General features: G+C 41.1%; 2 protein-coding genes across 4 annotated transcripts in view; both read left to right on the top strand.

The window, feature by feature from the left end:
* The window catches only part of LOC144039634 (dynein regulatory complex protein 1-like), a 281,634-nt gene that overhangs the window by 73,354 nt on the left and 181,491 nt on the right, over nt 1-26,789 (top strand). The window lies entirely within an intron of this gene.
* On the top strand, nt 450-25,839 carry fndc1 (fibronectin type III domain containing 1). The gene is made up of 21 exons (XM_077553188.1): nt 450-522; nt 5,142-5,336; nt 6,913-6,981; nt 9,133-9,381; nt 9,556-9,651; nt 9,744-9,861; nt 9,954-10,141; nt 10,247-10,354; nt 10,572-10,760; nt 10,843-13,242; nt 13,340-13,452; nt 13,562-13,673; nt 13,776-14,108; nt 14,861-15,022; nt 18,920-19,156; nt 20,176-20,284; nt 23,273-23,352; nt 23,518-23,547; nt 23,948-24,109; nt 24,559-24,681; nt 25,420-25,839. Exons 1-21 carry the CDS (start codon nt 450-452, stop codon nt 25,533-25,535), a joined length of 5,262 nt encoding a protein of 1,753 aa, XP_077409314.1. The 3' UTR covers nt 25,536-25,839.

Genomic DNA, 26,789 nt, shown 5'->3' with positions numbered 1-26,789 from the left:
ATTGTTTTATAATTTAAAAATTGTATAAAAAATAGAATACTTAATTGTTTTTGTGCAATGGTGTGGAAACGCAATCATACAAAACTTTAAAAAGTAGAAAAGCATTCATTTGGTTGACTGTAAAATGTGGCTTAGCTCGCCATCTAGTGGACACAAAACGTAACTTGGCTCCCAATCAAGTTTGATCCTACCAAGGGTGCCAGTGTGGCCTCCATAAAAAGGAACAAATCACTATCAAGTGGCACCAAACACCTCTAAAGTGTCTCCTTTAACAAGCGTGTGATTTATTTATTTATTTTCCCAGTGCCAGACTTTGGCGAGTGAGAAGGAGTGAGAAGGAGACTCCCAGTGGTGGGGAGGAGGAGGAGGAGGAGGAGGGTCGTGGAGTCCCGGCCCCTCGGCACTGGGCTGGTGCGCCTCTGCTGCAGCTGTGCAGCGCCACACGCACCATGACTCTGTGCGCGAGTAGCACGCTCCTGGCCTTCTTTGTGGCTTTCTGCACACCTGCGCGCGGATGGACAGGTAAACGCTTCTCTCGTGACCATCAGCCGCGCAAACTGCACGCTTCCGTTTCAAGTGTGAGCACTTTTGCCTCATGCGTGGAGAATCGGGGGGGGGGTAGGTGTGGTTGCACCGTGATGCTGAGTGGATTACTCTGAAATGTGGTTTTGGAATTTTGTATGAGTTTCCTTGGAAAAACACAAGTGCACACAATTTAGAATGTTTACATTTGATATTGGTGTTGAAAGTTGCTCATTTTGACACGCCTACTTTTTCTTTATGTGAGATATTTGTTTGCTTAAAAATCAATTGATAGGAATGATATGATTTTCTATGCAATATAGCGTTCTTTGGTGCAGTTTTTGCCTCATAGTGGACATACTTGAGTTATTGTTATCTATATAGAGTGATGAAAATTCATTTTTTTTATTGCCTTATAAGAGTGAAACTTCCTGAGTTTTCTTTCCTCTTGTAGTTGTGAATTTATTCTTGTCATTGTGGTTCATTGGTGTGTTATTGTTGTTTAATTGTTCATATGGATTTGTTATTAAGTTTGGAAATTACATTAACTCATTCACTGCTATAAATTCATTAAAAAAAAAGATTATTAAAAATTAGGGGCGACAGGCGATTAACATTTTTAATTGTAATTAATCACGACTTAACTCACGGTTAATCGAAAATTTTATATCTGTTCTAAATATACAATAAAACTAATTCTAGGTTTTCAAACTCTTGTTAACAAAAGTGAGAAAAAAATGCTTAACTAATAGAAATAGTTCAAATGAATATTTGACGTCTATAGCCGTCGATGGCAGTGAAGTGAGTTAATGGGAATTTTTTTTGTTGTATGGATGAAAGGGAGCATTTTTTTGTCTTGTAAGAATACTATACAGCAATACCAAAGTTTAGGTATGGATGAGTACCGAAACTATGTATTGCTATTGGGCCGATACCTGAGCTCAAGGTATTGGTACTCGCAACGGCGGCCGATACCAGTCATGTGGCTTTTTGTGTGTTTTTTTTTTCAATCAAAAACTACAAATTAGACGAATAGAAAATTGCCATTAATTTCATGCAGTTTTAAGGAAAAATACTAGATTGGAATATATTGGTCTTTAAATATATTTGTGCCTACTCAAGAGTTGAATACTCATACTAGTATCGGTCTGAAAAAAGTGGTACCAAACTTCTCTATTTATGTTGCAAGTTACAAGACTGACTTTTTGTACCAAATCGACAAACCAGAAATATTGGCCAAATTAAGATTTACAGTATTCCCCTAAATTTCCAACTTCCACTTTCCTGGAATTTGACTGCACTGTTATGATTCACTGCAAAAATATCCTTGAAATGATCTTTCGTTGAGAAACGAAATCTCCAAAGCAGCAGACTTGGAAATGTGACCGAGGGAACATTTTTTTCCAAGTTTACATTCCTCCTCACTCCTCGGCAGCTTTGTCTTCGTTTCATTTCGACTTACTGTCGAGTCACTTGGGGGAGCTCCTTAATGTCATGGGGGGTCAGCTGCCGACCTCTGCGAGCTTCCCTCTCGGCCGTTTTGTTACAGTAGTTGTTAAGGGGGTTTGCGAACGTTGCTCATTTACTTGCTCTATTCGCATGTCATCGGCTTGTCAGCGTCATATTTATCAAGTGGTTTTAATGAAAGTGGGCCGGCGGGCGTATGTGGACACCTCGGCAACGGGAGAACAGAGGCGTAGTGTATTTGGATAATGTCAGCGCACCGACTTGCGGAAAGTGGGAGAGTAAGTGAGACGGAGGAGAGAGTGGGGGAGGGGGGGGTATATCGTGTCCTTGCAAGCCAGTGGAATTTAATTTCCCTGCCCCACTTAACATGCCGGAATTGTGCAGGAGCTTTCTCGGGAGACTTTCCTGAATGAGGAATTTTAGCGTTTTTTTTCCCCCCATCGTTTTGGCGGAGAAAATGTGAATGTTGTGTGTTCAAGGTGAAGAAAAATGTCTTTTGAGCACAATGGGCGGGTTGTGTTTAGTGATTTGCGAGCACCTGCGAGTTGACTGGCTGCCCCCGAAAATGCCGGCAGTGACACGTCCCGTCATGATGTCATGCAATACTCTCGACAAGCCGCAAACATGCTCGGCTGTCACCACAACAGTGATGTCATCGATGTGCCGGGCAACCTTCAAGGTCGAGAACTATTTTCACGCAATTAATCAGGGTTCAATCAGAAGAGGTGAAGTTTGAAGTGAAAATTCTGCAAGCCTGTTCTGAAAGTATTGCGTTACGACTATTCTCATAATATTTCGTCTTCGTTCAGTGGCAAAACAAATGTAATGTAAAATTCCGAATTTGTTATAAAATTGTTATAAAACGTAATCGTAATATCATGTCATGTAATTCTATAACTCTGTCATCATATTTGAATTTTTTTTCAACTAAAATTTTAACTTCATTCTTTAAATTAGGATTTTAATCTTAATTAGAAATACAAATGATTAGACTTCATTCTTTACTCAACTTTATTCCTGTAACATTTAACTTTATTGACATTCTTTAACATTTCAACTTTGTCGGAATTCTATGACGTTATTTTTGTAACTACTAACTATTTTTGACTTCATTCTTCTAAAATTAGACTATAACGTAATGTTACGACTTTATTGCAACGTAGCAGTTTCATTCTTTGAAGCTCGATTTACTTCTTAATCATGTGTACAAATAATTCTGTATATTTATCTTCAATACCATGAATTTTTTTTTTCAGGCCTAGTAATTCCAATTTAACGTATTCTTGTAAAAATCCAACTTAATTGACAAAACATTTAGGGCTCTATTTTCAAAATTGCAACTTCACTCTTTGATTTTGACTACAAATCCATAATTGTGTATATTTAACTTCAACAACATGGGATTTTTTTTTTAAGACTTGTAATTCCGACTTTACTTTTTCCTACAAAACTTTATTGATATAAATATAAAATAAATAAATATTTTATATTTATTTATTTATTTGTATTTATTTATCTATTATTTTAATTATTATTTCTATAAATATTTTCATGAATCCTGTGCAAATCCTGTGCGGCACATGGTGTATCTCTGCGCGGGGCCGCGTTATGCTGCATTCAAGGATGGTCGAAAGTCGGACTTTTCCGAGTTCAAACCAGGAAGTGTGTACGGGAACGGCCGCTTGAACTCGGAAATTCCACTTGCGAAGTTGGGGGTGGGGGGTGGGGGAGACGCCGACTTCACTGACGGACTACAAGTGGCGTCACTCTACAATGGCGACCCCTTTGGAAACACAGACCGCGAATGGTAAAACACAATTTACTCGAGTATAAAACTCGCTAGCTTTCTTCATTCCTAAATATTCAACATAACTCCACGTAACACGAAGTACGTGAGAGTGTGCCGCTATCTCATGAAATTATACGGTGAACTACTGAACTGTATGAAATAAGGTTAAAAACAATAAATGAAGCAAAAATTGCGAGAAGGCAAGTTTGCTGGAGGTTAAACTGAGTTTCGAGGATCAAAATAAAAACAACTTATCACTATCCGCCATTTTGGTTGCTTACTTTCGCCTCGAACGCTTTCAAGTCGGAACTGGGGAAAAAAACAACTCGGATATATCCGACTTCCGACCATCCTCGAATGCAGCATTAGACCCGATGTTGGTAATTTTGCTGATAAACTCAGGGCGGCATACAGTATCTATCGGGGGAAATGCGCCGCTGTGGGAGTGGCCACAGCCGACTTGAATCATGGCCAATGAAAGCGGCGGAATTACATCTGTGGAGTGAAATAGAATGCTATTCTTCTAAAATAACTTTATGCATTATAGTGTCTTTATTTTCATCGGATGATCGTATTTTTCCTCCAATCGTCCTTGCTAATAATGTCGCTGTGATGTCTGAAGGCCTCCCCTATGATAAAACAGCCTGGGCTGCGACTTGACTTGACTGAAATAGCAACGTTTGTGCCGATTGATGTGCTGATGTTAATGTGGAGCGCCGCAGGGCGACCATTCATCTTCCTCGTCAAGTGCCTGAGAGGGAGGCCGCCGCCAAAGTTGAGCGCGTTCATTCGAGGTCAGGTGCGAGGGGAAGACCGACAGGTGCGGTTAGGAATTCTAGAGCCTCTGGCATGTTATGACATCAAGGACGTTCACAGAGAAAGCTCAATGGGAGAAAAAATATCATCGGATGGGAATCGTGACGGTATCGGCATTTTTTGTTGTTGCCAAATGCCCATATAAGGTAGCGGACGGAAAATACATTTACAGATGCGCAGAGTAAAACTGTAACCTTTTGTTGCTCACATCACGGGTGGGCCGAGCATGTAATGGGAATTTATTGGGGTCAAGTGTACAGTTGTCGGGGTCGTGCAGCAGGTCAGCGTTTGGGATTTTGGCAGAAAGGTGAGAGGCGCTCTTGGAAAAGGCTCACCACAGTGTTTTTTTTCCGGAGCCTTTACATGCCTGCGTTGACCTCGGGGGGGTCACGACGTCTCCTTGTAAACATGCACACAGCTCATCTTTGTGATTGATATCAATCTTTTTAAAAATCGTTTCGTGCGCAGATTGGTCTGAAACGTACGCCGCACAATAAACGGGTTTGCTGTCAACTAAAAGTGTGCGCATGTGTGATTTGTATTCCAGCGGAGAAGCCCTTGCGGACACATAATGGGAAAGCGACTTCAGTGGTGAAGAGCCAGAGGGAGAGCTGGGAGCCTTCAATCCATCTGGATGGAAGGCCGGTGGAGCGCTTTGTGAGCGGCTCCAACAGGCCATTGAGGACTCATCGCTACACCAGAGTGGGCAAGGAGAGCCGCTCTCCCTTAGTGGAGGATGTCGGTAAGACAGAATCGACTTTTGATTCCGCTCGTCTTAAAACGTTTGAGAGATTTGCTATAATACAATCTTCGTACTTTTTGTGGGGTTCAAGAAGATCATTCCCAGCTTTGTAAAAATAAACATCTAAGTCCGGTTACTTTACGACTAGGGATTGCTTAGTGAGGCCTGCTTTTGTCATTATTCCATTTTCTTGCTTTTTTTTTTTTATACCCATAATTCCACGGTGGAAAGAGCCAAGCCATATCATGCTAGCTGAGGTCACTTGTATTAAAATGACTGAAAATAATGAAAGCAGAAAGTAAACGAAAAAAAAAAAAGAATATGTGCGTAAACTTGTAATATTACTCCAATAAAGGAATATGGTGAAAAAAAAAGTTGTAATGATACTCGTGGAGTCTGCTGATACAAGCCACCGATACTTAAGGCAAAAAATAAATAAATCTGACATTGAGTAAGTCCTCCTTGACAGTTTGACACATCGGCCAATCATCCATCATCTGTGTCAGAAAAAAAAGGTCTTTGTTCACAGTTTTTTTGTCATTGTGTTCAATACAGCGTTATATATATCAAAAGTACTTTTGAGTACTCAGAGTGAATACTTGTGCTGGTATCAGTCTGAAAAAAAGTGATATCCAATATAATTTAGTTGTAATATTTATTACAGTATAAAATATTGTTTCGAGAAAAAAAATTGTCAAGTTATGAGAAAAATGTTATGACAAGAAAGTTATGACAATTACTTTGTCATATCATGAGGAAAAGTGGTAATATTACCAGTATAAAGCATATGTTTAGTCTTGTAATATTCTTCATACTTTGCCTTGTACAAAAATTACCATTTTATTCTTATACTCCATCTTTATTCTTGTAAAATGACATTTTTCCCCCCACATAGTATTACAACTTTACTCACATACTTTTTTGACTTTTATTTTTTTATATAAAATATTTTCTGCGTGACCCTGTGTGCTTATATCCAGTGTGCATTTTACTAGTCTTGACATCCGTAAAATTCTGTAGCCATATGTCTGCAGTTGTCCCCCCCAAACCCCTGAAAAGCATCCTTGTAGATTGTGTGTTATTTCCTCGGTAGGCGTCGTAAATAACGCACACCGCTCGCCTTTGCTTCATAAATGTGTCTGGCCAGCTACTGTTGGAAGCATCAAAGGCAGACTTGTTTTGACTTATTAGGAGCAAGCCAGCAATAGCAGAGGTGGAGTGGAAGAGATTTGGGGAAAATAAAACTCTTTTTAGGAGGGAAAGTTGTGATGAATTCTGCGACGTTGAGGGAAAGTTAACCGAGTGACCCACAAAAGTTGTGGTGGCAAACCTATCAATTTAATCACTAATCACACAATGGACAGTAGTTCAGAATTCATGTACTTCCTTGACGCCAATGATTACTTTCAGGCATCTGGCGCCATCTTGTGGCATTTTAGCGCATTATAGAAGCAACACTAAAAACACGAATTCCAGCAACTAGTTTGTAGGTACTACAGAAAAAAATGTAAATAGGTTGATTTGTGAATCAACTTCACTGTACATTATTTTACATGTATATATTTTTTATTTTTAGATCCTGAATGGGTGAAGCTTGATGGCTTTGCTGTGCTGAGCAGCGCACCTGTCAGCAACACATCAACAGGTAACACCTGCCAACTAGCTATAATGTCAAAAGTTTTACAATCACTTTTTGGGGGGAGGGATACGATATTGTCACCTTTAGAGCTAATTTGATGGCGGTTGTGAAAAAAAAGTTGCCAAATTATTGTTAAATTGATACGTCGCTGACAGTGTCAATCAACACTAGCAATATTATTGTTGTAAAGGCCAAATTTTTGATACAGCTCAAATTTTGATCAGGGATTCTCAGCCAATGTTGATAGATTATCAGATGTGTCATGGGAAATTATCCAATTTCACTTAATTGGTCTAAAAAAAAATCGGGACATTTTTATGGTGCAGTGACATGGTTTTCCTAATGTAATGTAATAAGTGTTGCCGGATGATTTACAGTATATGACAATAAGGGAGTACCAAAAATCTCTATCAGTGGGGTTAGCTACTAAGCCAGCACATTATCTTCTTCCTGTGTCTTCAATCAAGGGTGCGGCAAGAGAAATCGTCACACACTTATCACCAGAAAACTCCTGTTTGAAGGGGTGGGGCGTCAAATCACTTCCCTACTGTGTCCCCAGGCACACCACCATCTACCTGCATATCCTTTTTCCTCATCCATTATCACACCTCCCTCCCTGACTTGCCCCAACTTTCACCCTCCTTGCCTGCCTTCACCTTCAGACAGCTCATTTTTCTGCTTCTATGTCGCCTTCACCACTGTAACCATTTCCCTTTCAAGAACCCACCAAATACTAAAAACGCTGTCTTCTTTGATCCACTTTCCATGTCGACGCTTGGCTCCGCTTGTCAAACTCTTCTGGAAACAACAGACAGAGCAATGTGGAATCACTGGTTTAGTGGTGGGCGACCTGTGCCAAACTATGCGCTTCGGACTGTTTCTCAAGAAGACTTGGGTGGGAGGTGGTTCGTAAAAATTGACAAAAAGATTTGTCTGATCAAGACCAAATGGGGTTATTTATGATTCAATTGAAGAAGGAATTTGAGAAGCGACTGAGGTTTGGACGAATGAATGTATTATCCAGCTCAGTTACAACCAGAGGAAAATGCATGGAAAAGGACGAACAGATAAATTGCACTTGTGAAAAGGCACTAAAAAAGGTATTTAAAAAATGGATTTGGCACCTTTTCCTGGGGGGGGGAGCAGACTCAGTGGTAGAGCCACAAAGGGTAGAGCCAGACACACAAAAGCCAGTTGTTAGTTCGTTCACAGACAAAGGTTGGGATGTTCAGATTTTAGGTGAAATTTCTGGATGAACCTAAAATGTACTAGAATCTATAACGATGGCGCAGGACCATTAAGGTGGACTTCCCTAATTCATAGATCAGATAGATACACGATGGACCAGGAAATTTCTGTTGTACCTGAACACAAGCTTCCTTCTAATTTTTGCAACTCTTCCATCTACAATATGGGTCTCAAACTGACGGCCCGCAGGCCAAGTGAGGCCAGTGGGACGACATTTTGGGGCCTTCTACTTGACATCAAAGTTGCAGACAGCATTACAACTAGACATGCTGAGGAGTATCCAAAACACAAGGGAGATAAGCAAGAGGACAAGATGGTTACCGAACTCCAAGACACACACAGACGTTTTTCAAATTACCCCTCCGGTGCTTCAAATAGTGCTCATTGACCTTTACCGCCTACGTAAGCTCAAAAACAAGTTCAAGCAAGTGAATAGAAAAGCAGACAATGATTTTTTTTTTTTATAGAACCGCCCTCCTTTGAGCCTTCAAGGACGTAAAAAGCGGACAAGTCAAACTTCCTGATAACCATCTTCAACCCATTTTGAGGGTCTCAACTGCTTACTCCCTTAGGCCAAATGTAGCTCAGCATGCTACCAGGTCATTCAAAAACATTCATTTTTTAAACCGTTATTAATAAAGATTGAGAAGATTGGAGTTGTACTTTTTGGGAGGAACCCTTTTTTGTTGGAATACACATACTATACCCACAACGGCCCCCAGGTAAGTTGAGTTTAAGTCCTGTGATCCACAAAGACCTGTACTGAACTCAAAATGCAAAATGAGTGGATGGTTTGATGGAAATGGTTGTCCTTTAAGTAGTTCTAGGACCTGAGCATATGACGGCCCAGATTACAATCCGAATGTAAAGTAAACGGGTCCCTATAACTATACATCTGTTCTGTCACAGGTCCAGTCAGGTCAACATATCCTGCGGCCAGAAATCAGACCGCTCTGAAGCGTGCTGCTAGGGTGAACAGAACAGCTCACCGCCCGAGTGCTTCTAGCTCCAGGACATACAGGAGGAGGGCCCCTCAGTCCTCCACTGGTCCCCGGCCGCCTGAGAGGGGCTTCTTCACAAGGACAACTTCACTGGAGAGGAGACACCAACACCACAAGCCTCAGTCTGATCAGAGGAACCGTAACACGCAAAAATTAAGTAAGGCATCCCAACCATTACATAGCAGACAAAGTCTTAGGTTAAGGTTAACTGAGGGATTTAACTACATGTAGAATACAGTGACAGGAGTACAATGAGTACATTTTGTTTGTTCAATTTTTAGTGTCATTAGTGTAAACCCTGGTCGTGCCTGGTATCCCTCTCTATTCATAGCATCTGAGTCCGTTCATGTGGTGTCACTGCAGGCACAGAAAGCCCAGGGCCAGAGAGCTCCTGCTAACCATGCGGCAACCAAATTGACCACACCAGGTACGTTGCGGTTGTTTTGGAAGCGCTCACATCATCGGTTATAAACTCATTGCAAAGGATGTAAATATGTATTTTTGTAATATCCTAACCAGAGCCACCCGAGTATGAGGCTAAGGACATCAGTGTCAGAGTCATGTCTCCGAAATCAGTCCTCATCTCCTGGGTCGATCCCGCTGTGGAAATGCGGAAGATTGAGTCTGATGAATTCAGGTAAAGACGAAGAAAATACCACAAACCTTTCAATAAACACGTCCAGATAATGAACCTATTAGAACTCAAGCTCCCTGTTTGTCTCATCAAAGATCTTACACAGTAAGGTACAGGGAGAAGGGTGAGTCGGCACGCTGGGAGTACAAAGAGAGCACCCAGAGGAGACTGATGGTAGACACCCTGTCTGCTGATAGCATGTATGAATTTGCCGTCAGAATCTCTCAAGGAGAAAATGATGGCAAGTGGAGCGTATCTGTCTTTCAGAGAACACCTGAGTCAGGTAGGAGCATGCATGCTGGAGGCTGATTTTTAAGAATGTTAGTCCATTTTCTGGTTTGCAGTGCTTCAAGCAACCCTTTTTTTTTATGTCTGTTGTTGCCCCAAGCACCATCTGGGCCACCGGAGAACTTTGAAGTCAAACCGCTACGAGGGAAAGGGACTGCTGTGACAGCCACTTGGGATCCTCCTGAAGAAACCAATGGGAGGATACGAGGTATGAGATGAATATTTCATTAACAGAACATACAACATTTCAGATAATGTATACTTTTGTATTTGGCTAACACTAATGCCCTGCCCAGGAATTCACCCCGGGTCTCAGGAGTGGGATTCTTGCATGATACCACGACTCCTGTAGTGCTAAAGATCTTTTGATGCAGCGTTCCTGTATTTTTCCTCACAACAGTTGTTTATGCTCCACCTCCACACAGAGTACATCATGTCTTATGCTCCTGCCCTGAAGCCATTTGGAATGAAAAGTGTGACATACCGAGGAAGCACAACCTCAGCTACTATAGAAGGTCTAACACCTGGAGATCGGTACATCTTCAAGATCAAAGCCACCAACAGGAGGGGACAGGGACCACTAAGCAAGGCCTACAGTGTTGTCATGCCAGGATGTAAGAATGAGTTAGTGTGTACAGTATGTGTGTGAAAATTGTTTACACGATGAATTTAAGAATATGTTCTTCCTGCTACCAGCCAGCAGTGCTGTTTCATCATTCTCAAGAACCAAGGACACCCAGAGGACTAGCTACAGTCCTTCCAAACATGATACTAGCAATGACAAATCAGAGCTTCAATCAACGGAGGCACCAGAAGAACCGACCAGACCCACTCAGCCACGCAATTCTGCACCTGTCAGTAGACGGGTGCGGCCACTTTCTCAGACACGCTCTTATCACAGCATCCTCTCCTCAGTAAGAGGCTCAGCCAGGAATGGCGTAAATAAAGGCAGAACCTCATCTACAGAGGATAAGGATGATGAGGATGAAGATGATGATGATGATGAGAGAGTACCAACAACCTCCTCCCCAGAAGATGCAACAACCATGGAGTCTAAACTTGAGCCAAAAGAACCATATAATGATGTTTCCCCTGAATCTGAGGATGATATTTATAGTGAAGTGGATGAGCCCCAAACTCCGGAGACCCCTAGCCTAAAAGTTTTTACACTTTCCCCAACTAAACCCACATCTGTTTATCCACAGCCAAGAAAACCCATAAAGCTCAGGCCCCATCAAAAAGGGGGCACCCAGACTTCTTCCTCTTCATCATTATCATTGCCATTTCCTCCAAAATCGTCCTCTTCACCTTCTACCACTGCACAGCGTAATACGCAATCAGAGGACAAAAGAAAGGACACAGCCTCTACACACCTCCAGAGCAAAGACATTTCCTATCAACCCAGTATAGCATCTAACAAACCTACCATTCAGGTTACAAAAGATAACAACCCAGAGCCTCAGACAGAGCGCACAGCTGTGAGCAGGGGATCTGCATCATCTGGCCGGACCAATGGATCTGGCTTTGGTGCAAGAAATGGTTATGGCAGAAGAAACCTAGGAATTCCTTTTAGGGGAAATTCAACCAGAACGCTCAATGGTTACAGACCTTCACAGTCACGTTTGCCAAGCAGGACTCAGAATCAGGCCACATCGCAGTCCACCTTACCAGACCAGTCTATCAAACAGCAAACAACAAATACCTTCAACGAGGCAACAGTTGGGTCCACTTCAGAGGGAAGGATCAATGGCAAAACAATATCTGAACCATCTACCTCTGAGAAACTGCAAATTACATCTTCCTCCACATCAAATAGTGCTGTAGCTTCAGATAACACCAGAAGCAATTACCCTTCTATGTCGCAGAGCAACTCACAAGAACCAATATCTACTTTGCACAGAGGATCACAAAGCTCTTTACATAACACAGAAAAGTCAAATACATCACCAGAACGCGCCACAACAAATGGTGGAACACTTCACCAAAACACTTTAAAAAACACAGAGGCAACCAAAGTTGAAGAACCTACTTCAAGCAACAAAGAATATCCCACAGAAGACAAAAATGAAAAGGAGGAGAGTGTTTCTGATAAAACAACAAATTCTCGTCCCCGAATTAGTCCTTCCCTTCTGGAAAGATTTAAGTTCCCAAGCAGGTCAGGTTCAGGAACACGACTCCCATTTTCCAGACAGGGTGGCAGGCTTCCTTGGAGCAGAGCGTCATCCTCAACGGGGGTAGACGGACCTATTATGCGGGGTATACCCAGCAGGGACTCAGTGGCCACGGGTTCTGCAGGAGTGTCCTCAATACAAGAGACTAGTGAAGGTCCAACTGCTACTTCCTCTAGTGACTCACTAAAAAATGACAAGATGGGGGTGGGTTCTTATAAACCCTCATTGACTGACAGAAATGCAGAATATAGTAACTCAAGACATCCAACTTCACCAGCTCCTTCATCGTCTTCAAACTCTGACTCTCGTCATTCTGTACATGTGAAATCAAATGACAATGACAATAACAATTATGACAAGAAGGACTACCCTAATAAGAGTGACAGAGAAAACAGTGGGATTGATACAAATGTTGCAGAACCAGCAGTGGACCAAAGTAATCCAGCTATAACGGAACAACACAGAAACACAGAGGACAATGAGAGTGTAGCTACAAGAGACACCCCTTCAAGGACCACCTCATCGTCCGGGGTCCCTCCATTTTACCGCCGTCCTAATATTGGCACAAATGGCAGGATACGCTCTCCTCATCTTGCAACGAGACTGTTTGGTGGATCCAGAGTTCCCACCAGATCACAACTAACACACAACTCTAGACTGGGTTCTTCAACATCTGATTCCACCTCATCATCTGCCCACTCTTCATCGGCGAATCTCAGACCAGTGTACACATCAGATCGCAATGCTAGCAGAATCTCTACTCCAACAAGGACTGGGGGACTCACAGAAGGTAGAATCCAGTCTATATCATTGTCACCATCTTCATCTCGAGACAGCTTTAGAGGCCAGGGGGGCAGAAGTCGCTATCCTATCCTCAGAGGCAAAACACCCAATGGAGGAACTCTTACATCCGCCAATGGAAATGGTAAAGTCAAATGGTAAAATGCATGAAACAGTATGATACGTCACAATGGTAATATCTTGAATAAGACAATGACTGTAAACGTTTTGTCATTTTTTAGGTCAAAATGGACGACCAAATCTGACAGCAAAGGATAAAGAATCCTCAGACACTCATGGAATGAGCAAGGCTGTTGGTCAAAGGCTTATTACTGGACCTGACGGAAACAAATGGGTAAATTCAGTGACATGAGATGATCTTAACGATTTAACGTTATGAAGTGTTGGTAGTCACTTGTACAACTGCTGTTAAGACTCCACCATTTACATTTCGGTTGATTAAGTTGGTAGATTTGGAGTTGGGGATTCTTATGAACCAGGATGGAAAAGTCCTCCAAGATTCCCAGGGCCAACCAAAGAGAGTCGTGCTTGGCGAGGATGGACGCACCATTTTCGGTAACACACACTCAGTTGCAGAATTTGCTTTAGCAGTAATTTTAGAAGACAATCATCAGGTTCAGTTAATAAGAAATCCTTTACTTCCAACTTAATCACCAGACCATCTAGGAAGCCCCTTGCTGAACCAGGAAGGCATGGCTTTGTTTGGTCATGGCCGGGATAGTCGCCCAGTGGTCAACCCCAAAGAGAAGATCCTCATGGTCGGAGGGAAACCGCTGCTCGGCTTGGACTTGCCTCACCTCAGGACCACAACTACTACCACCACCAGAGCTCCAACCACTACCCTAGAACCCACCACCACAGAATGGACTACGGAGGAGTCCACCACTGAAGTACCATACCCTACATGTCCACCAGGAACCTTCTCCAAAATAGATGAATACGGGGATGCAATGTTTGACTCGGATGGAATATTAAACTGTTACTCAGAAGGTGAGTCTTTGAAACACTCCACGTGTTAGATCTAAGGTTACATTTGGCATGTGATTATGATGTAGATCTCGTTGTTGCATGATTGATCCTTTATCTTTGCTGTCGTGAGATCTTGCTATTGGTTCTCTTTTCCTGTATTTGATTAATTTAGTCTGGGGTTAGGTTTTTGGATATGCATAGTTGAACTGAGCCAAACACAAGTTGTTTTGGCCGATGTGAGCCTTTGGCAATCAAACTCTCACTGCAGGTGTTTGGCTGTCTAAAGAACTATGTTGCACATGGGCGGCATTTGATATTTCCCCTCCCTTCTATTCGTTTTTGCTGTTCGGTTTTGCACATTACAGACCACAGTGCCACTGCACAATTTGAAGACTGCTGTACTTATGTTGACAATGACGCAATGGCAAAATTTCCTGGTACTGCATGACAAGAAGCAATGAACGAGCTAAGAGCTGATTTAAATCTGTCGAAAGAAACCCTACAACTTTTCATTTTCAAATGTGTTTGTTGATTCACACACACTCTGAAAATGTGGGCAGAAAAAAAACATTACACATGAATAACGCTTGTTTTGATTTAAGAAAATGGGGTCTGTTTAGAATGATCTCATACAGCTGCCCGCTAATGACTCCATTGTGTTTGACAGACTTCATAGTGGTCATTACAAAGGATTCTTGATCCAGTCTGTTGTTGGGTTTGGTATAAAATCATTCCTGGCTTAGCAAATGCTCATAAACACTTTTGTTTGCTAGATGACTTTTTGCTCCAGACTACCTTGCCTCCAGCTACCACAACGACACCGCCGACAACCACCATCGCCACCACCACAACAGAGATACCAACTCCTGACACCCGACCCTCTGGCCGAGGTCCTTTATCAGAGTTTGACGACAGTGGGAAGAGGAGATTCACAGGTAATTTAGTGCACCACTGCTAAGCGGTACCATTTCCAGCATGTGGTCAACCAGGTTTTTAACGTAAAGCCAATACAATAAGCATTGTTAACTACTGCCTCTTGCTTCTCGTTTGAGCAGACTCAAACAATTACTGCCATGTCATTCTTGCATTGTTGAAGCGCCGCTAAAAATGGGGAAAATCAAACGAACACACGCTACTGTTAGCTTACCTTGTTGGTGTACCGTAGCACTGGACGCTGCAGTATAAGATTCCAAAGTCACCAGTTTGCTGCCATGAGTCATCGTGGCAACGTCAATCACTACCCTCCGAGATCTAGTGCCATCTTGTGGTATCTATAGGAAGAGCACAAAAAGTACGAACAATGTAAATAGATGAATTTATGAACCGAGGTACAACACACACGTACAATAATGATGAATAATAATGATGCCACTATAACGAATACTGAAAGTTGAAAGTGGTATAAGAAAAAAAAAACATCTGAGCGGTCTTGGTTCATTTCAAATGTCAATCTAATGGAATCGTCACAAGGAAAAGCTTATTTTTTTCCAACTGATCTTACATACTTGCTTTGTCACTTATTCTAATTCCTTTTTGCCTCAACTGGTTGCAAACAGAAATATTATCTTGGCACACATGAAAACTCCTGATAAATCATTTCTCCTTGAAGAAGAAATATTGTCTATCCATTGAGGTATTGTAGAATTTTAAACATAGAATATGTCGTCATGTATAATTGGCAAAGGCAACCTTAACAGTTTAACTAACTGACCAAAAACTCAATCAAAACATGCATTAATGATTCATGTAAACACAATAAAATCCAGCCAGATGAATGTTGATCCAAATAAAATAAGCCGCATTTATGCTTCTTAGAGCAATCAAAACATGAAAACTGTGTTGGCACAAGCATCGTAATCTACCAAGCAGGGCTTTTACCCAGAACAAGACAAAAGACCCTAATCACAACTACACGGATCTGAACTAATTATTTAGTTATTTCCTGTTGTGTTCTCACCTCGTCGTTGCTGTTTTTGTTTTGAGGAACCAAATCCTCATAATGATGTAACAAAATGGACATATTTATGTATATTGTGCATATTTTGAAACTGAAAACGACCTAAGGCTATTATTTTAATACACACTAGTGAAATAAAATGGCTATTTAACATTTTATTATTAATAATAAATAATAGTCAAATTTTTGAGGACACTGATCACAGTCAACAATTCTGCAAATGAATAATTTAGCTGATTGCCTTCATTTTTTCATCTCCTAGTCTATGCGATCAGTGGTTATTTTTTGAGATTTTTATTTATTTTTGGGATTTCTTGACAATTCACAATGCTGAATTGTTAACTCAAACATTCCCTGTACAGTACTTAACAAGTAGTTTTGAACAAGTGGTTTAAGTTGGACAGCATTTCACCTCAGCTGTCAGTCCAAATAAACACAAGTGCAGTTAAGTCTTGCTCCTAGGCTATAATCTTGAATTTGGAAGTATTAAGCTAAATATACTTAATAAATATAATGGTTGAAAGCGATGCAGTGGGAATTTAAGGTCCTTTGAGGGGTGAACCTTGAAAAACGACACCACCTCAACAACGTATGCCAAAATGTATAAATAGCACTCTCGTTGAAAAACTGCTGAAAGTTTCCTTTTGGTGAATCATAACGAGGCAGCAGCCATACAGTTGTTATGAACTCTTCGGTCTAATGATATAAAGGTTGTTGGAGTTACCATTGGTGATGAAATGTGAGCTAAACGCAATTAGTCGATAACAGCATGCAATTCCTTGTGAGAAGGAAGACAGCTTTTGCTTTTATCAGACTAATCCCAGAGACTCACAATGGCTCGCGTTTGCTCCAAAATCAACATTTGCTCCTTTGGACGCAGTTTATTTTGGTCAGCAATGTGATCACCTCCCTTCACATGGCGCCATCTGAAAGTTATTATTCTCCCTTATTATTGCGCGGCGATAAAAACGGGCACTGAACCGGGGAAAAGCGTACAACTAATAAAACAAGTGAAATTTGTTCTCTTAAGCCGACATGATCTCTCGTTATTCTTTCTTGATGTGTGCATGCTTTAAGTGAATCTACATTCAGACGAACATAGATCACAAAGTCTTAAGTGGTCATTCTTACGGGTTGCATAAATCCCCTTTACAATAGAGTGAATTGTATTGGATGAGCCTGATATCATCCTGACTAGACAGCTTTTATGTGAACTCTGCTGCTGCAGTTTCCCCAGTCATATTTCATCCGTGTTGGAGTCTCACATGCCAGATATGTCGACATGTTTGGATTGCAAGCGCAGAGTCTCGAAAGGGAGGGTCTTTAAAAGGTGATGAGAAATCTTTGCTCAGATTTCATATGGAAAAATTATTGAAATCTTTGTTATTGTAATTAGAAAACTCTAAGCGGTTAAGAGCCCCGGACAGAATAAAGACCGAAAGGATTAAATAAGAGTGACTAATACCAGACCATAGCAACTGCATAGAAACGGACAACCTCATCATAAGCAACATTTGCATAGTAACTGATAACATCAACATCAAAACACAATGACCCCCATAACACAAACCAAAACACACCGGTCATAACACCGGCTATGCGACGGACAAACAAACATACAAACCTTATCTGTCTTATACACAGATATTTTCGAACTTATTTTGGCTCACTCACGCATTGCCGAATTCAAGTGAGAGCTACGGGTGGTCCTAAATAGTCAAAAGTCTCAAAACCCAAGGACATCTTCACATCCTCGGGTCAACTTGTTATACAATACGTGAATTGATGCATAGTTCCCTGCAAAAATCTCCCATTTTTGTTCCCCAAGGTACAACTTTTTGTGATGTACTTTACGGGGTTCACAATAGAAAATAAGTACTATTGATGGTTAGAAACGGTACATAAATGGACCAAAATGGCAAAGGGGCCGTGCACTTTGAAGAAATAAAGAATAGTATTACAAAGTAGTGGTCTAGAGTTAGACGGTCTCTTTCAACAAACTGTCAAAGTTTCTTGTTTGTGTACTTTTGTACTTTCCGTCCGCTGATTTATTCCCAGGATGTATTGTGGCATGCAATCCGGATTTTTTTTCCCGTCATAAGATCCTTCATCATTACCGTTTAAGTGTGTTTATGTTACCCGTAGTTCGTTGAATGTGTTTAATTAATTATTGCATTAAGTTTAGTTTGCAAGTTAACATGAAACCATGATAATGAATTGTGCCTTAAACTGTACCCTGAGGTGTCCCCCTTGCCAAATTGTAAGGATCCTGATATTTCTTGTGTATACCCTTCAGGGGTCCTGCCCCAGTGAGAAGACATTGGACCCTTAAAAGTACAAACGTAGCACCTTTTTTTTTTCCTGACAGTGTACAAAACATTGGCCCGCGTTTCAATCTAAATCTACTCTCAATAACACCAGATGACGTACGACAATGTTTGGATATGCAATCCGGGAGTCGTGTGATCCTCCGTACACATCATACAGCGTAGAGCTGACGGTCTGTGGAATGTCGATACTGACACGTGGAAGACTCTCGGCCCAATCATCCGCAGAGGTGGGAGCCGGTCCAGGCTCCTGTGGTTGCCTCCAAATCCCAGTTAAACTTGGAATTCACAGCTGTAGGTCCAGCTGGCCTTCTCAGAAACTCTCAGTCCAGAATTTCATTTCAAAAGGAATGAATAGGATCTGTTTTCAAGGTCACATGGACCTTTTTCCCTGCAAAGTCATCCTAAAAGGAAAAAAAACATTATCTTTTGTTTTGAAATATTAATCAGTTGAGCCCATTTCCCATGATAGACTGTTGAGGATTTTGTATAGATTGCATCATGCTGAATTTCCTCCTTTTCTTCTTCTTCTTCTTCTGCCTCCATAGCGCCGTACGTCAACTACATCCAAAAGGACCCGGGAGCTCCGTGCTCCCTGACGGAGGCCCTGGAGTACCTCCAAGTTGACGTCCTAGAAGATCTGATCAAGAACGACAGTCGCGCCTTCGATGAGAAGCAGCCCCCCAAAAATAAACCCCATAATCTCACGGTGGTTGCCATGGAGGGATGCCATTCGTTTATCATCTTGGATTGGGGCCGCCCACTGAAGGATGATATGGTTTCAGGTAAGAAATGCTGGATTATAAATGTCATTTATATGTCAAACATTCCAGATGATTGGTCGGTATGATCGATTTCATACAAAATTGTCTCTTGTGCTCTTTATTCACACGCCCCTTGAGTTTGTCCTTTTAAGCGTTGTCGCAATTTGCTGTTAGCAATTTCTTTGGTTTCTTTAGTTTCTCAGGGGAAACAAAAAGTCTGACGTACAAAAGCTAAAAACAACAATGTAAGATTAGGTCCTTCTGTGTGAAAAGTGTTGGCCTATCAGAAAGGGATGCCGAGTGTTTTATTTGGCAGACGGACACACACGAGCCCCTTCTTGTGTTGTGGGACGGGCCCGTCTTCTGATGTGTAAAACAGATAGCGTCTCCAGTGCCACATTTTGGTAGTTGGGGGTTGAATTTGCTATTTTCCGTCAAGTGTTTCCTTCCTGCTGGTGTGAATGATTTACTTTAAAACTTTGTATGGTATCTTGGACCCGAAGACTAAAGGTTGGATGATGAAAAAAATATAAATTCTCAACCTCCTGCAGTATTTAGGATATTTTTCTGAAGGTTTTTGCTGGGGTGTGGGAGGAATCAATTTCTTTTGGAATGTTTCATTCATAGATGATGACAGAGGACGGTATAAAAAAAAACAAAACGGGTGTAGTATGAAGTGGAGTATTTCCACTTCCCCTTGTCAACAGCCAGCTGTGTTGACGTGGCTCCAGTAAAAATAGAAAAGTCTCAAAATCCAACAGACTCACTTTGATGCGCTGCCATACGTTGTTTCAATATAGCTTTAAGGGGGAATTTCTCCAGGGTGCGCGACCCCCGGGCCCGGGTCACGTACCAGATTTGAGTGTTGACTGCATGAGTGGCAAGAATAAGAAAACAGACATTGGCTGGAGAACAGTCAACCCCCCAAAAAGTTTTTTTTTTTTTCCCCATATGGTGGACGTATGGCTTCAAAACAACCTTAAAAAACCCTGAAACAGATCATAAATACACTGTTGTTGTTTTTGTGTGTGATGCTCCAGGCTACATGGTGCACAGCGCTTCATATGATGACGTGCTCAACAATCGATGGTCCTCTAAGATATCCAGAGGGACTCATCTCGCTGTGGAGAATCTCAAACCCAACTCCAGGTAACACAAAATCACCTTGCAGCGCTCGGAAAAGTGAATACAATCCGAAACTCGTGGAAGCCTGGAAAACCGATAACGTTTCACATTTTTAACTGACGAGTGCGCTCAAAAGTACGTTATTTAAATATTTTCAAAAGTACGCACAAATACATTCGAACGTACTTTTAGGCTAAATGCTACAAAAAATAAATACATAAAAATATCAATAAAGATGATAATAATTTAGTAAAACTGATCAGTTGCAGGAGGGCCTTAGCATGATGTGTGATCGGGCCCCAATAAAAATAGTTTTTTGTTTTAAACGTTTTGTATCTTGTCTAATGCAAAACCTCATGACTTGCATGCAACTGTTATGAAGCGGTTGAGCCTCTGCTGCTGGTTCTTGGCTCCACCAGTGTTTATTTCTGTTTGTGGGATCGTTAGGACACGATCCCACCATAACACAATAGACAAAATATGCCCGTATTTGTTTGTATATTCATTTTTATGGCACTGATGTGTTGTGCCTTTATAAGGGGATGATTTTCTTTTTTCTTTTCTTTTTTGGGGCCAGCTCGATGCTGATCCAAGCGCACTGAGTCAGATGTTTGGATGATCAGGAAGTTTTTCAATTTGGAGTAAATGCGGTGGCATGTGGAGAAATATGTTTTGAATATTCACCGCAAACATGTCATCCGCTGATTAAATCCATGTGCACAAGGTTAAAAGGGTAGATGAGCACTTTGCTTGATTTGTGTCACAAAAAAAAAAATGTCGCTCTCTGAACCCTACGTGGCAGAATACTTCCTGAAAATTCTGCTAATAAAAGAAACCATCCAAAACAAAATAACTGACCTGATGATTCTGCACTTGGCCTACAGATGATTCGATTTAGAAAAAAACAACAACCCTCCATGCATTTATCTGCACATGCTGTGAAGACTCTCCGTAGCAATCCAGACAAATTTAGCTCCTCCCACTCATTTCAGAAAGAGCACAAAAACCCCAAAATAGGTTAATTTACTGTCTAATCGAATGCACAGGTGTCTCTTTTAGTGTCTGCCGACGGCCGAGCGGAGCACCTGTTGCAGAGCACAAACAATGGAGCTGTGTTTCAGTGTCAACTTTTCCAAGAGTTTGTTATAGCTCCTCCCTAGCAACCGCCGTGTATCCAAGCTGGCACGGCTGTCTTGGTTACTGTTACTCATGGGACCGTTGGTGTGGGACACTGTTGGCATTTCCCAATGCTTGAGGCTCCTTCTGCTTGCCAGACACACACACACACACACACACGCACGTACACACCATATGCAGACGCTCTGATGCGGACATGTTTCCACAAGGTGTTCTGCTCATTAGATTAAGTCATATGGATCGCGTGTCACCGTACACAATATGCAGGATAAATCATTTATAACCTTGAAAGTGCATTTATTTGTTACGGCTCCCACTATTTTTCCTAACCATTTTAATGGCTCTTTATCACATTGAATTATTAAGAATTCTTTGAAAAATAAAAGTTGAATTGTGTGTTTTCCCATCGCGCATGTGCACACTCATGGCTGAGAACGAGGCACTCTAAAGCGGCTATGCCAGCCCGAAGCCCTGTTCCACTTGCTGGCTGTCAAATCAGACTTTAAAAAAAAATAATAATAAAATCCGCCCTCCACGGGCTTCTGCCTTTCTCTACGCCACTTGCGCGCACTCATGGCTGACAACGAGGCACTCTAAAGCGGCTATGCCAGCCCGAAGCCCTGTTCCACTTGCTGGCTGTCAAATCAGACTTTAAAAAAAAATAATAATAAAATCCGCCCTCCACGGGCTTCTGCCTTTCTCTACGCCACTTGCGTGCACTCATGGCTGACAACAAGGCACTCTAAAGCGGTCACGCAAGCAGACTATTCAAAGGGAAGATATTTGTGGTGTAGGCATCGCTAGCTAGCTAAATGCACATCACAATTGTGCCAGAGTAGTTCCTTTATGGTGGGGACGAGGCACTGTTTTAGCCACACCCCTAGAAATAAGAAAAATGAAATGAAGTGAGATTAAAGTAAAATTACAGTATAAAACTACCAGAATGATTCATTCTAACATTAATGGCTCTATTACTTGGCCCTGAGGGACACCATTAGTGAAAGTACTTGAAACTTACATTTTGATTACAACACATAATGGAGAGTATTTTCTTTCCACTACTGTCTTTTAGTAGCATCTCTTATATGTGAATTGATGACAAGGTGATCATCTTAGGCTCCTTTTTTTTTTGTTTACAAATGTTTCAGAGACATACTGTGGCTATGTAATATTTTCTAGTATTTCCTTTGTTTTTATATTCTGCTTCAGATTTCCTCGTTTTTTCCCCCCCACCCGCTCCAATTTGGATTTTCATGACATCACCACTCTCTGCATCTGCTTTTCTTTCCTCAATTTCTCTCTCGCTCTAGCGAGAGATACACACTGTGCTGTATATTTCGGTCACTGTTGTTATGTGGCTCTGGTGATTGGATCCAGGCCTGGTGGTGCAGACTTTTGGCTACAAAAATGATAGCACCGCAAACTTGGCACGGTTGACCTCACATGAATGGACTCCTGCACAAACACATCCTCCTTGAATTTGTGATACTACCCAGTAAGTTCTTCATCAGCCGGGGGCAAAGTGAGCTTTATTTTCATCTCTATTTTGAAAAACACACAGTGAAGAAAGTCCTTGCCTTCAGTGTTCATCATCCGTGCTTTACATTTTCCACATGCTTGTTTCTTTGGTTCTGATCCCGCCTTGCTATCGCCTAATCGCCGCTCGTCCCTTCAGCCCATTTCCTTTACCCTCCCTTTAAAGTGAGCCAAATATCCGCTCGACTTCGGATCCCTACCAATAGGAAACAGACTTTTGAGTCCTGAATCAGGCCGACCAAAGTCATCTGCTAGAGTCATTAGCATTTGCCTCACTTTTGCAGAGCCGCAACAGAATGACACGAAAGCCCTCATGAGTCGTGCGTTGTTTTCTTTCAGGTACTACTTCAAAGTGCAGGCCAAGAATGTGCTGGGTTTGGGACCAGTCAGCGATACGCTCACCTATGTCACAGAATCAGGTGAGCAGCTCCCAGCAGAGTGAAAACTGCTTAGACGTTGAATAGTTTAGTTCTCGAGCATGAAAATGTCAAAATGGGGTAATTTATTTTGCAATCGCAGCCGCCAAGATGTGTTTATCTATCAGGTGAAAACATTAACATTGTCCTCCATGTTGTTTCTTTTAGATGATCCTCTTCTCATCGAAAGGCCGCCTGGTAAGTCTGTGCAGTACTTTCAGTCGTGTCCTATCAAAACTTCCCGGAGTCCAGACAGAAATTTTTTTTTGTCGTGTGAAGATAATAATGTGGTCCTACAATAATATTGAATACCCCTTTACCTTACACTTTTGCATGTCAATTATGTAATCAGATTACTAGATAATGGTTCTTTTTTTTTTCATTATGACAATTAGTGGATAATTCTGCTGAGGATTAAAACGGATTGTTGACAGTAGTACTCACCAATAAAATGAAGTTATAGGTACAAAAAGGGTTCATTTAAGTAGCAGTAACTCTAGAACGCAGCCCTGCGGGACGCCAGTAGTGAAAGTCATTTTGGCTAACACACATTTCCATTTTTGTTTCATCTCTTTACTCTTGTCAATTTGTGTGTCAGGCGGTGAGCCAATTTGGATCCCCTTTTCCTTCCGCTACAATTCGGCCCACAGCTCCTGTAAAGGCAGCCAGTACGTCAAGCGGACGTGGTACAGGAAGTTTGTGGGCGCGGTTTTGTGCAACTCGCTGCGATACAAGATTTTCATGGGTGACGATCTGAGAGGTAGGTCCGAACCCACATATGTACTGTTTAACAAATACTGTACTAGCGTCAAATCAATCCGACTAGAATTGCCGACATGCTTGTGCTAAATGTAAATGCTGTGCTTACAAGTGCGTTTGTTGCCTGTTATGTATTACAGATGTTAGTGGTCATGGTAAGAACTAAGCCCCGAGCATTGCGAAGATTATCTGTATAAACAATAAAACAATAGACCCAAAAGTAATCTCATTTCCCCTAATCCAATTTTTTACAGGAAGTCTTATTTCTAGCCCAGGGAAATGATGGACAGGAAGGGAACAACACGCACACTAGATCTGAACCGACTTTGGCAAATAAAACAAATAAATAAATGTTAGAAGCAAAAACAGGAGAATCAAGTCACATAGAAGAATAAGAACGACAGTAGGGATGCATCCGATGAACACGAACACTATGTTGATCTCCTGCAGAGCCTTTCTACAGTATAGGAGACACCGTGGGACAAGGAGAGGATCATTGTCAGTTTGTGGACTCCCACAGGGACGGCAGGACTGGGCCCGCGTATCTCTCCATTACTCTGCCTTCAGCTCAAGGTAAACATCAGGTCATAGTTGGAATCCTTTTGGATTTTTTTTTTTTTTCCAAATGCATCACTTGGAATCTTTGCTTTATGTTTTGGTTTGACTCGTTCGAAATTATCTACCTTGTTCCTTGATGATGATGATGATGATGATGATGTTTAATATTTGCTTATAAAGGGAGCGATATTAGCTGGAAATCACACACAATTATCATTGCGGGGTATCTGACTACACCGCCCAATTCTCTCCATTTTCAGATTTGGACATATGCTTATGTTTGAATCTTATTGCGAATTTCAAAAGTATCACATTTTGTTATTAAATTTACCCTAGAAATACATTATCTTATTTGTTTATTATTAAATTAAATTAAATATCAATTAAAATCAAAAAAATAATTTGAAAACAATGAATTAAAAATGTTTTTGTTTTAATGAATCACCACAAATTTCCACTGAAATGTTTTAGGAATTTGTCAGAAATGTCATGCTCGTTTGCAACGGTATGAACATTAATATTTTGTTGCTTTTGTACAAAAACTAAATTAAGAATGATAAAGGATAAAATAATGTACCAATCACTAAAACAAATAATGAAATTGCCATTCATTCCCAAAAATTCCCAGGTAAATATTAAATACCAACAATTTACAAACCATTATGTTATTTAAAGTCAGTCATTAAAAAGATTGACATTTGTGAGAATATATTATATTGTGGATGTATTACCAGTTGCACCTTTCTTCTGCAGGATATTATCGCGCCTACCGACAGGAGCCTGTTACTTTTGGCGTGATTGGCAGACGAACGTCTCATCCTTTCGTGGGCTGGTACGAATGTGGGGTGCCCATCCCTGGGAAGTGGTAACACACGGGAGGAGGGGCGGGGGGGCACTGTCACCGAGGGCAACCCCCGCCAAGCACAAAAAAAAAAAAAAAAACCTGAGACTTTTGCTTGCCGCAACTAAAAGACACCACTTTAATCACATGAAATGAACATGATGCTTTTATGCAAGCCAGTGTATTGATGCTGTGTAATTTTTTTTTTTTTTTACATAAAGCAGTCTGTATATGAGGGAAGAAAAAGCATGTGTGTTGTTGCTTTGTAAAATTCTTGTCAAACAAGCACCTAAGCAATGCTATTTATCTCATCAAAATGATAATTAACTCAATTAACTCAGTTTGAAAATCATCGTTTATTAGCTTCTGACAGCGGCTCTTTTTGTTTATTATTTGACTTCCATCCGAATTCTTTCAAACGTCACCGCGTATGTTTTTAAATGTATGCAGATGAAGAATAAAAGAGCGCATAACTGCTCAGGAGACTGAATTGAAGGCGCCTTGGAAACCGCAACAATGAAAAGAACACGAATCGTCTCCTGATCCGTGACACGTTTTATTACTCAATTAAAGCTTGATCAAGGTTTTCGTAGTTGATCAATCCAATGGGAGAGTTGAGTCACAACACGTTTCTTCAGCCAACTGGAGCAGTTAAAACCTTTACTAAATATCCAAAACAACATATTGAGCGCAGATGCAGGTGAGCGGCCGCAATTCTAATTGTGGGGGGGGGGGGGGTGGGGGAACCATTAACACAATAAATTAGAAGGAAAGTCCATTTTTTGAAAATCAACCTTATACGACCTGTGGTAAATTGAGAAGTGTGATCAAAAACTCAAAATTTAACTTAATTTAGTACGACCCATCTGTCTAGTATATGTAATTCTAATTTGGGAAATTATATTTGGGGCTAAAAATATAAATGCATTTTTTTTTTCTCAACACTGCTGTAAAGGCCAATATCTGATTTATTGGCCTACAACCAAAATATATCGGCTGATATAAAATAAGAACACTAATATACAAAGGATATATTCTAGGGACAAGTATCGATACTAGTGTGGAAAGGCTGCCGATACCAATCACTAACACCAGTCACAGTCAGTCTCTCTTATGGTCGCTCTAGTAGCAGGAAGTAAATGGCATGCATGTTTATATTAACCTTCTAACAAAGGTTAGAACATAGATTTTTTTAAGTTGTTACTTGGTTTCGGTTATCCAAACTTGACTACTCGTACTGGTATCGGTCTGGAAAAAAAAAATAGTGCTGAAAATCCCTAAT

This window comes from Vanacampus margaritifer, chromosome 19 (assembly GCF_051991255.1).
Source record: "Vanacampus margaritifer isolate UIUO_Vmar chromosome 19, RoL_Vmar_1.0, whole genome shotgun sequence".
NCBI lineage: Eukaryota > Metazoa > Chordata > Actinopteri > Syngnathiformes > Syngnathidae > Vanacampus > Vanacampus margaritifer.
Note: the sequence above shows the minus strand (reverse complement) of the source record. Positions and strands in the feature narration are given on the sequence as shown.

Bases quoted from the DNA above. Each gene is read 5' to 3' on its own strand.
- fndc1 (XM_077553188.1), top strand. From the start codon at position 450: ATGACTCTGTGCGCGAGTAGCACGCTCCTGGCCTTCTTTGTGGCTTTC. The intron at 9,652-9,743 runs GTACGTTGCGGT...TATCCTAACCAG, and splicing joins AACCAAATTGACCACACCAG to AGCCACCCGAGTATGAGGCT. The intron at 10,355-10,571 runs GTATGAGATGAA...ACCTCCACACAG, and splicing joins AACCAATGGGAGGATACGAG to AGTACATCATGTCTTATGCT.